Source organism: Callionymus lyra, chromosome 1, assembly GCF_982586985.1.
Source record: "Callionymus lyra chromosome 1, fCalLyr1.hap1.1, whole genome shotgun sequence".
NCBI classification, from domain to species: domain Eukaryota; kingdom Metazoa; phylum Chordata; class Actinopteri; order Syngnathiformes; family Callionymidae; genus Callionymus; species Callionymus lyra.
In genome coordinates, this window is record NC_141818.1 from 8,305,259 (window position 1) to 8,317,570 (window position 12,312).

At 37.7% G+C, this 12,312-nt stretch overlaps 1 protein-coding gene across 3 annotated transcripts in view; it reads left to right on the forward strand.

Moving 5' to 3' along the window:
* Positions 1-12,312, forward strand: part of vps13a (vacuolar protein sorting 13 homolog A) — a 38,361-nt gene that overhangs the window by 5,144 nt on the left and 20,905 nt on the right. For all 3 annotated transcript variants that reach the window (XM_087791719.1, XM_087791728.1, XM_087791737.1), the window contains exons 13-38: positions 385-556; positions 1,127-1,189; positions 2,002-2,134; positions 2,557-2,651; positions 2,747-2,889; positions 2,987-3,188; positions 3,252-3,366; positions 4,090-4,226; positions 4,307-4,439; positions 4,558-4,675; positions 5,800-5,932; positions 5,999-6,107; positions 6,190-6,362; positions 6,443-6,599; positions 6,674-6,753; positions 6,827-6,886; positions 7,563-7,758; positions 7,843-7,959; positions 8,057-8,160; positions 8,248-8,415; positions 9,274-9,581; positions 10,117-10,264; positions 10,334-10,502; positions 10,575-10,696; positions 11,398-11,567; positions 11,693-11,943. In XM_087791719.1, the coding sequence (XP_087647845.1) occupies positions 385-556; positions 1,127-1,189; positions 2,002-2,134; positions 2,557-2,651; positions 2,747-2,889; positions 2,987-3,188; positions 3,252-3,366; positions 4,090-4,226; positions 4,307-4,439; positions 4,558-4,675; positions 5,800-5,932; positions 5,999-6,107; positions 6,190-6,362; positions 6,443-6,599; positions 6,674-6,753; positions 6,827-6,886; positions 7,563-7,758; positions 7,843-7,959; positions 8,057-8,160; positions 8,248-8,415; positions 9,274-9,581; positions 10,117-10,264; positions 10,334-10,502; positions 10,575-10,696; positions 11,398-11,567; positions 11,693-11,943 (3,776 nt within the window). The remainder of the gene's footprint in view (positions 1-384; positions 557-1,126; positions 1,190-2,001; positions 2,135-2,556; positions 2,652-2,746; positions 2,890-2,986; positions 3,189-3,251; positions 3,367-4,089; positions 4,227-4,306; positions 4,440-4,557; positions 4,676-5,799; positions 5,933-5,998; positions 6,108-6,189; positions 6,363-6,442; positions 6,600-6,673; positions 6,754-6,826; positions 6,887-7,562; positions 7,759-7,842; positions 7,960-8,056; positions 8,161-8,247; positions 8,416-9,273; positions 9,582-10,116; positions 10,265-10,333; positions 10,503-10,574; positions 10,697-11,397; positions 11,568-11,692; positions 11,944-12,312) is intronic.

The window sequence follows — 12,312 nt, forward strand, 5'->3', positions numbered from 1 at the left end:
TCCCACAAGGAGCCAAAATCTTTTTTGCATTCTCTGTCTCGGAAAATACAAAATGTATTCACTTAACATGAAGTCTGATTTTGAGATTTGTCTTTTCAGTTCAATTAATCTTAATTATCTTTATGTTTGTCCTTCTTCCGCAAACAATTTAATTCCAGTTCCTCTCGGTTGTAGTATTATCAGTTACTTATCGTTAATATTAACCTACTTTGATATTAAGGCAACCATCCCGGGGGGGCCACATAGAAAAACTTGATTTGGCCCCCGGACCACAAGTTTGAAGCATGTTTGACAGCGTGTGGTCCAGTATATTTAGGATATGTAAATTTGTGTGTACATGGTTTTGTTTTTTGTCCTCATTTTGGTCCTGTGATCGTTGTCCAGGTGGAGGTACGTCATCACGGGCATAATGGAGGTTGACGTGAAGCCTCGACTTCACATGTGGTCGTGGCATCACATCCGTCGTCACAGGCAGATGGTGAAACTGTACAGGGAGCTCTACAAGATCAAGATCACCTCGAAAAAACCCGCCGAGGAGCTTCTGAAGGAGCTACAGGTGAGACTGAAGATGCATAGTATTTGCTGATAGGTACAAACAGTATCTACTAATACTTGTTTTGACTTATTTTCATCTAATTTAAGATTAATAATCACTTACTATGACATTATATACAACTCTATGGCTCTAAGGATTGGTTTAATGTTACACAATCTTCAAGGCCATATTTGCAATGACGCAATCCTCTCTATGTAAAACCTATGTTCATAAAGCGCATTTAAATGGTATGACGTGAGTCTGATGACAGGAAATGAGGATGGATGAGTGCAGAAGGGAAAGTGGAATCATTTGGTTGAAAGATTGAATGAGTCATTGTTTGTTTTTTCTCTTGTTTTCTTTTAAGCGGTGGATGTGTCAGCTTGTTAAGAGCAACTGTTTGTTTCGTGACAGAACTCTTATTTGAAACTAAAATATTTGTCCTTATTAACACAAATGTTTGTTGTTTCCCATCCTTGTTGTCGTCTTGTAGAACTGTACCTTTTGAGAAATATTGTTTTGAAATATCTTTTCTTTCTTCTTTTCTACAAATTATAAATCATTTTTTTATTTTCCTTGTTGTGTTTCCAGGAAACCGAGAGAAACCTAGACATTTTTAACATCACTCTGGCCAGACAGCAGTCAGAGGTGGAGGTAAGTTGACATTAATATCTGGATATTTGAGAAATTTTGCAGGAAAACCTGTTTTAGAATAGAAAACACACAATTATGTTACATGCTTCACATTATCTTACTTAATTCAAACATAGGGATCTATATTTGTATTTCACAAGAGAAGAAATGCAAGCGGAACCAATTAAATATATTCTTTTGATTTTAAATTGTTCTGACTCACTCACATGTTTCAAATGTTTAAGTCTTTCTCTCCAAGATGCAGAGAGTCTCTCATCATGACCATGTTTTGAACTTAGTACTTTATAAACTCCTCTCCCGTCTGAGATCTCGGCGAAAGAGAGGTTACGAGAGAAGAGTCAATTATGACGTAATAATGGCTTCGCTCCTCCTCCAGCCTGCAGCTGTAATCACACCTCGCTTTGTTTATACAACGAGTTCCTTGGAGGATGAGACTTCTGTGGGCGAAGGCTTAACATCATTTCAGTTAAAAGAGAGATTTGTACAAACAGACACATACTGATCATACAATAGAGATCCTTGACCAATTTGAGACGCACTTAAATCAACACATTTGTAGTCCAATGAAAAGAAGATACAGTGTTTTTGAATATCGGTACAATATCTTGATAAGAAATATTGCTCTATTTAAATGTATTTTCACATCACTCGTTGTTGCCGTTTATTATGTGGATTAGAGTACAGTCGGTAAAGGAGTTTACTTCTCAGTTATTTTAAACTACTGTTATATGTATGTACTGTAAATTGTATGTATAATTATACTATGTTTCGATTAAGATTTTAGGTCCTAACTATTTTATTTTATTTTCCAGGCAAGCAAAGCAGGTCTGCGTATTTACCGCCCAGGACTGAAGATGGAGGAAGAGAAGTCTCAGGGTTGGATAAACTGGATGTGGAACTGGGGAGGAGAGGCTGAAGCACAAACAACAGATGTCAAATCAGGAGGTTGTATTTCTGAAAAACATTCATGTTTTAATATCTGCATGTCTTTGCTTCAGTGAGGCTGTTGAATTAATTCACGAGAAATCCATTTAAATAAATGAAGTAATAATACCAACTTGGTTGTAGTGTCCAAGTAGTAATTGTTAGGGGTGTGTGTTGCTATGTATTGCGATACTGTAGGATATATTGGGTTTTAAAAAGATTAATTGCAGGGAAACTGTCATAGTATAGTAAAAGGAAACCCCCTCGAGCCCTTGAAATAATTAAATATTAATGAACTTTTTTAAAAGTGATGTCATTATATTCTTTGTTTTTTTATCGATGGACAGAAAGATTGTTTACAATGATTTGATATTGTCTATGAATATTATAGTATTAATATGCATCCAAGCAAGTTTGTCATTTGTTGTTTCTGTCTCACTAAGGTTTCGACGAGTTTTTAACTCCCGCTGAAAAAGCCAAACTCTACACTGCCATTGGATACAGTGACACGGCTGTCAACCCCAACCTGCCTAAGGATGTGAGCCATTTTCAGACGTTAAAATATTTAAAATGTATTTTTTTCTCATTGCAGAAAAATGTTATTATTGAAATGTTGCTTTTTTTTATTTTAAGTTTGAAGACATGAAGGTGAACTTCCACATGGAGAAACTGACCGTGTCCATCAAGGACAGCAAGGACATAAATGAGATCATAAAGTTGATCGTAGGAGAACTGACATCCACCCTCACACAGAGACCAGGAGCACAAGCTCTCAAGTACTTATTTTGAAGATAAAAAGTCTCGTATTAAGACTATATATTTATGGTTCAATTAGGATTTTGACAAACAAATTTTTCTTTTTCATCATTTCAGAGTCACCGCTGAACTCACTTTGTTCGAGGTGACCGGTAAGGCCAACCAGCATCCCGCTCCCACACTCCTGTCGTCACGAAAAGCTGCGACAAATGTTGGAACCCATCTTCTGAGTTTTCTGTTCGAGACCAACCCCTTGGATGAATGTGCCAATCAGCGGCTTCACGTGGAGTCGCAGCCACTGGAGATCATCTACGATGCTGTGAGTTGTCCGTCACTGTCAATTCAAACTCATGTATTCATTTTTTTTTTAATGTTCCTTCAGGTCACAGTGAACAGCTTGTCTGCGTTCTTCATGCCTCCCAATGATCTGCAGCTGGATGAGCTCACGAACGCCACACTGATGAAACTGGAGCAGTTTCGAGATCGCACGTCCACTGGTGAGTCAAAGAAGCTGACGAGGATATTTCTTCTGGTTTCACTGTTTGCTTTCCTGACCAAGACATCTTTGGCCAGATATTTGATAGTTTATCTATTTTTAGGGACATCGATTGTGTATTGGATTCCTCCCTTGTAATCCTCCCTCAATTCTTTTTTTTTTATAATCAAGACTATTTATCTTGAATCCAACTACTGTTGCTGTACAATTGAGATGATACATTTTTCTGTATTTACTTTCTCATAGGAGGTGTATTGTAAAAGTTTAATGTAGAAAACTCCTTCTGACCCGTAAATAAGGCTGTCCCACTTGGCATAATGTAGATATGTCACATTATAATAATAAATTACTATAGAAAAGCTCAAAATATGAAACAAGATACTGCAAATATTACAACATTGCAGTTTCAGCTGTTAATAATAATTCACATTGTTAATAATACAATTTCAGGGAAGATATAAAATTGTACGTTTGAAATAAATAATTATTTTTAATTAAGAAAGGGTTAATTGCTGTTTTGTTTGGTACATTTTATTATTTTAATTTTATGCACAATAATCTAACAAAATTACAGGGATAAAATTATTAGATAAATGAATAAATAAATCCACAAAAAATAATCCAATGGGATGTAATATTTAATATTCAGAATCAGAATAAAATAGTTAACCTTTTAGCAGTGACTCCACTTTTGTTGAAGTAAAATGTATTTCCTCTTTTTTAGGACTGATGTATGTGATCGAGACACAGAAAACTATGGACGTGAAGGTGAACTTGATGGCCTCGTACGTCATCATTCCACAGACCGGCTACTATGATTGCACTCAAAACATCCTGCTGCTAGATCTTGGACACTTCAAGGTCAGATAGTTTTTATTGAAATCGAAATACAATCAGTTTACTTTTACAAATATTCATGGTGAAATAATGATCTTTCCTAGATGTCCAGTCAAAGCAGGAAGCATCTGCCACAGCTCTCGGCATGTTCCAGCAACATCGAAGACATCATGTCCAGAGCGTATGACAGCTTCGATGTTCAGCTGACCAACCTACAGTTCCTCTACAGCAAACCAGGTAGAGAATATCTCCATTTTTTTGTGTAGCTAGTATCATAGATACTGATATATTATTCATATGCATTGATGTTGGAAATGAGGTCTTAATATTGACATTTTTGTCAAACCGTTAACAGATGGCAACTGGAAAATGGCGAGGAAACAGAAACAATCTCCTCTTCATATCTTGGAGCCCGTGGATTTAAAAGTTGTCTTCAGGAGGGCTATGGTCGTCAAAGACTCTCGCATGGCAAAGTAAGACAATATTTCTGTGTTAATGAAACAAGGTTTTTTACAATCGCTTAACTGAAAAAGTAAAGGAGTTTTGGGCATTTCAAATAAAACTACAAGTTAATTTCAATAAATAATTTTTGGGGGATATAAAGTGGTCTAAGAAGTTGTGAGTTTAATTCCAGCATCGGATAAAATTCAGTTGTTGTGTTCCTGACACCTACAAATCCGCTTTAATCCACCTTTTCCGCTTTACAAGTAACCCTTTACTTACTTAGCTACTTACCTACTTACTTACTTAACCCTGATTGATGCTGATGGTGAGCTGGCCTCGCAGTCTACTCCCATCAACATGTGATTGACTATGTGAATGCGTTAATAAAAGACTTAGTATTTGATGTAAGTCACTTTAGATTAAAGCATCTGCTACATACACATCGGGAAATGTATTCGTCTTTTCCATCCTAATTATATCATATAAGAGTATATACGTGTGTTTCTCTAGTGGAATTTGCTCAGTTGATTGTTAAACTGGTCCTAAAAGTCCTAACTTGGTTTGTATATTTGAGGTTCAGATACATGTTTAACAATCCTTCACTTAACTGAAGTCATGTTTTTCATGGCAGATCATAGCTCAGGGGTTTCAAACTCAATCACACAATGGGAATAAATTCTCGAGCTGTCAAGTCACAGGCCAAACAAAAAATGTAATTTCCGAAAACTAAATACGCGTCTGATTTTATTTTATTTTTCTTGAAGGCTCAATATATCTTCATTTTCTTGGTGTTTTTCCTCCTCTATGACACTATTAACTTGACTTCATTCCTTCAACGTAACTTTTGCTGTTAGAAGCCTCTTTATACTTGTTGACAATGCTTTGCTATGTTCCTTATATGATAGGACATATGTCTTAATGACACAGTGACTGAGTTTCACCTATTGATGTTGTTTTTGTTTTGTTTTTCTCTCTCAGCGTAGTTCAAACATTTCGTTATAAGAAGTTCTCTCTATTTGAATAGTCTTTTCTGGTAGCGACTTCTCTTTACATGAGCCACAATGTTTCTCTTTCAGTTCAGCTAATTCCAGTTCCCATCACTTGTACATGTTTAAGGATAATTTCTGAGTCACTTATTGCCGGATGTCACCAGGCACAAGATTTCCGGAGAGCTGCCTCTGCTCTCCCTTCGTATATCTGACGTGAAGCTGCGAAGTGTTCTTGAGCTGGTCGAGAGCATCCCTCTCCCAGAGAGCCAAGCTGCAGCTCGCCCCTCGGGTCTGAAGGTAAACCTGAGATGATAGTCAGAGACTTGATAGATGTGACTCGACTTGTATATTTTTGATCTGCAGCATAAGCAGTCGTTCACCCCACAACTCACGCCCAGGAGACCAGCAGCCATTGACCAGCGCTCGTCTATGATTTTCGAATCCTGTGAGACCCTCAGCATCACGTCTCTGGGTAAGTAAACGCAACTATATGTGTAGCTAACGTGTTGGTGTTCAATGATGCAAAAACTGTTGCTGTGTTTCGTGCCCGTCAGGTTCTGAGGAGGACCTGTTCTTCGATGCTCCCAGTTCTCCCGTCGGTGACCGGCCATTTTTCCCAGACAATCCCATGCCTCTTCGATACGCCGACTTGCACAGAAGTAAAAGTTTGAAAGAAGACGCTCAAAAGAACATGACTGACCTGATCTTGACATTTGAAATTAGTGAGGTACGTGAAGGAGTTCATATCCATATTCCAATCATAAACATTTATCTTTGCATTTATTGTCCCTTTTCTTTTTCGACCAGTTTTCCGTCCAGCTCTGTCGTCTCTCAGAGGATATTGAGATCCCAGTGCTGCACTTGGACATCGAAGGTTTGGGCACCGAACTGAAACTGTGCACGTTCGACATGACGTCGAATACGTACCTGAGAGAGATCTGTCTCAAGTGTCCCGAGTACATGGGTCAGTGTCAGGGTTGATGTGCCGTCATTTTTCTAAATCATTGACGCACTTTTCTGATTCCTTTTCCAATGTAGATTCTGAAGATCAGCAGGTTCAGCTGATCACCACTTTAGACAACGTAGAGGTTGATCTTCTCACCCTGGAGTACGTCAAGGTAATGATTTTTTAATTTTTTTTATTGTATTTCCCTTTATTTTTGGGTCACAAATTGTAATTATTGTTTCCAGGCGGACAAAACGGGTCCAGAGTTCAAGTCTGTCCACAACAGTACAGAGCAGCTGATCAAGGTGAGGAAGAGAAACATTTAAGATGGAGTCCATTAAATTAAATGATATGAAAGTGTCAAATCATAAGTAAGTAAGTTAAGGTTATTTAGTTATCTTTAGAATGGTAACCGTTTTAAGAACTCTATATAAAAGAAATAAAACTAGGTCCCATTTAATCCTTACAATCAAAACAAGGCAAGACAAAAATAGTTATTTTAACCTCACACAGAACCAGATTTGATGCCGATCTTTGAGCCCTGTTTACCGTATATTTTGGACTATAAGGCACGCTGAAAATCCTTATATTCTCTCATAAATCAACGTCTTATAACCCGTGCACCTTGTGTATTATTTGAGGTTGTGCCTACTGTCCTTGAACTGATTTTATGTTGTACATTGTGTTCCAAAAAAAATGTCAAAACGCTTGGTAATCTTTGAAGCTGCACCACGTAGTCATACAAACTAGAGTAAAACTACGAAGCTATACCATTTAATGCGTCTTCTAATCATTTGTCTATTAAAGTCTGGAAAAAACAGAATTGTAAAAAAAACTTTTAACCAACACATCAAATGATTGGATGTTGACATGTCTATCAAAGTCAGCTGTTATATGTGCCGCCCCCTCTTGCAGCGGTCAGTGGCAAGCCAAATGAAATGCAATGACATCTAAGTATAACATGCATTGATTTTCTTTCAGGTGACCTTCTCCTCTCTGGACGTGCATCTGCACACCGAGGCTCTTCTGAACACCATGAACTTTCTGAACAACCTCCTGCCGCCATCCGACAAGAAAGATTCTGCCCCAGAGGAGCTCCCCACCATTCAAGAGGAGGATGAGTCCGAGGCAGAGAAGGGAGGAAAGAAAGAGGAAACCGCAGTTGCAAAGAAAAAGTGTAAGAGGATCTTGTGGTGCAGATTTTGTGGTGTGGGTCGATGCGTTTATTTGATTTGGTGTCTCTGGTTTCCTTGTCTCATAGCATCCAAGGGTTCGAAGACGACAGACGTGGTGAACATGCACATCAGAGCTGATCTCCGCTGCCTGAAGATCTTCATCCGTGGAGAGAAGGCCAGGATCTCAGAGACAAGAATTGAAGGTGACTATTTGGTCGATTATTAATCATCACCAATTAAATGCATCTTTTTTTTCTAAATATTAAGATTTGACAAATATTTAATGTTTTGTCCATCCAGGTCTCGTGTCCGAAGTTCTATTCAGGAAGAAAGAAATGAAAGTTCTGGCAAACTTGAAGAACATTGTCATCTTCGACTGTGATAAAGACGCCTTATACAAGAAGGTGCAGCCAAACACTCCCATTATAAAAACACTATTATAATAATGATTTGTTCATCTAAATGTCAAACCTTGTCTGTCGTGGGTTTAGGCCGTGTCGATCGATGACAGGGAAGTATTCGCCTTCCAAATGGTGAACTATACCGACGCCACAGAGGGAGACGCTTATCTGGACATGTCCAACGTCGATACCTTCGTTAAACTGAATGTTGGCTGTATTCAGGTCATCTTCCTCAACAAGTTCCTCTCCTCCATTCTGGTAAGAGTTTTCACTCGATATTGAACTTTTTAAAATGATTTTTCTAACGTCATTCTATATATTATTTATCTTAAAGCTTTACATGTTATTATCATGATGCTGGTTAAAATGCATTGTCTTTTACCATTTTTATTTTAAAATAACACATTTCAGAAGAATATTAAAAGGAAATCATTGATTGACAAACTAATGTTTTTTTATTGAGACAAATTAATTGGCACATTTTCTTTTTGACAATTTCTGTTTGTCATTTAGAGTTGAAAATGTCTTGGATATTTCTTAAAATTGTTGCATGTATAATTTTTCCAATTATTTAGAGCAGCCTTTGACATAAAATTGTGCCTTTTTGTTCTGTTCAACATCAGATGGTTAAGGAACAAATATCACAAATATTATAATTTCTATAGCTTTGATTATATAGTTAAGATGGAACAGATTTCTAACTTGTTCTTTATCTTTATCTTTAGACTTAGATTGTATCATCTTGTTCTTTCTCTTTATCTCTCTTTGTTCTTGTTCTTATTTTGATTATTTTTTATGAAAAAATGCTGTATTTGCTGTGGATAATTTGGAAAAAAACAGTTTCCCGAAGGAGACCTCCTGAGGGATCAATAAAGTTATACCTAACCTAACCTTAAGATAACTGAAAAGAAAATGATAAAAATGTCCCAGATTCTACACAAAACTCCATAAAATACTTTCATGAAAAGAAGACTGCTGAAACATCCCCAGCCTGTTCCTAGTCTCCTCAAAATCTGACCTCTGGTGACCTCTGGCCAATTGAGTTTAAGAATTGTATATGTTTTTATACTAATTTTGTTCCTAATGCTCACCTCTTATTTCTCTTTTGTGTCAAAGGCATTTGTGAACAACTTCCAGGAGGCCAAAGAAGCTCTGGCTGAAGTAACTGTTCAGGCTGCAGAGAAGGCGGCGTCAGGCGTGAAGGAGTTGGCCGAGAGAAGCACAAGAATCGCTCTGAACGTCCACTTCAATGCTCCCGTCATCTTCCTCCCGCAGTCGTCATCCTCGACCAACGTCATCGTCGCCGATCTTGGGCTGCTGTCTGTGAAAAACCACTTTGCCAAGCAGCCTTCCAAGAGTGACTCAACCATCCCACCCGTTGTTGACATCATGGTCGTGCGGCTGACGGACCTCAAGATGTACAGGTCAGCCACGAAATTCATTATGAAAGTAGATATGTTTTTTTCCAACTAGAAAAATCTGTTTTTTCTTAAAATATTATTGTTGATTTGGAAAAAAAACATTTTTTTTAACTAAAGTGAAAAAAGTTTTAATTGAATTGAAAAACAATTTAAATTAGTTTGTTATTGATTGAAGTGAAAACTTTTTTGATGTTGTTTTTTTGTTGATAACAGTGAAAAAAGATTATTATTCATTTATCTATTCAACCAGTTTTTAGTGAAGTTTTTTACTTGTGTCTATGCCATGTTATAGGATATTTATGTCTTATTTATTTAATCCCTCAAGAAAAACAAAGAGCCCAGATAATGTGCTAAAAGGTGCTAAATCACACCACTTTATCTCGAGGAAGGGAGTTTGGATCCAACACCTGCCATTGTATTTTTATTATTTGTGTTGCACTTGATTGAATAATATAGATAAATAATATAGCAAATCTGCCTTCATAATAAAACCCGTCACTGAATCAATAACGGATGCATTCTATGTTGTCATCTCCAGAACAACGTTCGTTGATGGGAGGTTCGTGGGCGAAACGCAGCTGTTGAAACCCGTCAGTCTGGACTTGGAAGTTCAAAGAAACCTTTCGGCCAACTGGTATCATTCTATACCCGACATCGAGATCACTGCTCACCTGAAGCCCATGACTGTGAGTAACCAGTGGTTCCTTCACTGATGCTTGAAGTTGAGACGAACAACATGTTGTGTCTCTCAACAGCTGCTCCTCAGCCAGGCTGACCTGACTGTGGTTCTGAGGACTCTGAGCGAAAACTTGTCAGAGAAGTCCGACGATCTCGTGCCAGTGTCGCCTAAACCCGATGTCGACCCATCGGATTCTATGTCCAACAAGGGATCCCAGGGCTCTGGAACCACCGGACCTTCCAGCAGTAAGACTAGTCCAGCAAATGACTTCCATGTATTTGAGGCCTGAGTCACCAAAGTTTTTAACTTGATCGTAGGCAACACTGTGGTGATAGCAGCGGTTGTGGAGAACCAGAAGAACATCAAGTTGAAGAGCACTCTGAAGTTAGAATTCAAGTTCGACTCCATGTCTGTGGTTTTGTTTACCCCTGGGCATGAGGTAAGGATTCTTTGACCCCCGCTTTTTATTAAATTAGAATAAATATGAGACTAGTGTTTGGGGAGGAAAGTGCAACAATCACAACTAATACTAATACTCTAATAGTTCAATGATTTACACCATTATTCATTAATATTAATGGCATGTCTTTGAGTTTATATTTTTCCTAGAGTTAATAAGTGAATTAAAAAGTAATAAATAATGTTTTCATTTAATTGTGTAAACCGTTATGTTATGTATAAGACAATCATATTAAGTTTTAAGTTGGAAAAGACATATTTGAGGATCGTCCGGTTTAAGTCGGTTCTCCTTCGTGTTAAAAGAAGATCTTTGACATATTCTCTCATTTAAACCAGATTCTCAGCAGTTAAGATCTTAAATATGTTTTTATGTTTGAACCTTGGATATTTTTCATCTTTATATATTAAAGAAAACTGGTCAACATTAAAATATATTTCTTTTGAACACTGTTTTCACTCAAATGCAAAAATCTAATTAAACCCACTCCCCCGTTGTTTTCTATAAAAATATATTTATGATTTATGAAGTAAAAAATGTTTTTTTTGTTTTAAAATAAATAAATTTCTCCCCTTGATAAAAGTGAACAAAGTTTGTTTATTTTCGACATTTTTTAGTTACTCAAGTTACTCAAATATCAAAAGAAACGTGTCAAGAGGACAATCATTGTACTTGTATTTCAGTTGGAGCACATGGATTCTCACGATGAGACACTGAAGCTGGCAGAGTTTACACTCGGCACCATCTCCACCTCCGTCCACATGTATTCCGACAGCTCCATGAAGGCCTCAGTCCGACTGGCGGAATGTCTACTAGAGGATCAGAGACCCCAGATAAAGATGGTCACACCACGGTACTAATCATTTTTAAAATATAATCTATAATTTCCTGCATAAAATCCTTAAAAAAAGCAATCTCCATATTTTTGATTTGATGATAGAGAAGGTCAATGAAAGACTGTGTTGCTGTGCTTTGCAGGATGATGGCGATGCGCCCGGGTGCAGAGCAGAACATGATGGTGGAGGTGAACTACCGACAGGGGTTCGATGGCACAACTCTGGACATGGTGGTGCAGGACGTGTATCTGTGCGCCAGCATGGAGTTCCTGCTGACGGTGGCTGACATCTTCATGAAGGCCTTACAGCAGGGCTTCTCCCCTCAGCCCAAGAGCAACAGTGGCTCAGGAGAGAAGAAGAACCTCAACTCCTCGACCGCTTCTAAAGAAACGAGTGAGTTAAATAAGCAAGTTTTAAAAACTGCACAGTGGAACTCTTTTATAATCTCTTATATAATCTGGATTCGTTTGGCTTTTATTGAAATGCAATTGTCCAATTGTTGAGGGTTATGGTCTTAAAACTCCTGCATTAAATGAAAAGTAATAATTTAGTTTTTTACTTTATAGATTATATTTATTTGAACTAGCAACACCAACATTGCATATGAGGCATCCATCCCTCTCAGTAACAGTGATGTGAACAGCTCACACAATGCTTTGCCGCCCAGCCAACCAGTCATGGAGGGCGATCACTATTAACATATCAACAGGGATGTAGAATTTAAATATTGTATTGTAGCGACCAATCAGCCTTCAGTAAATA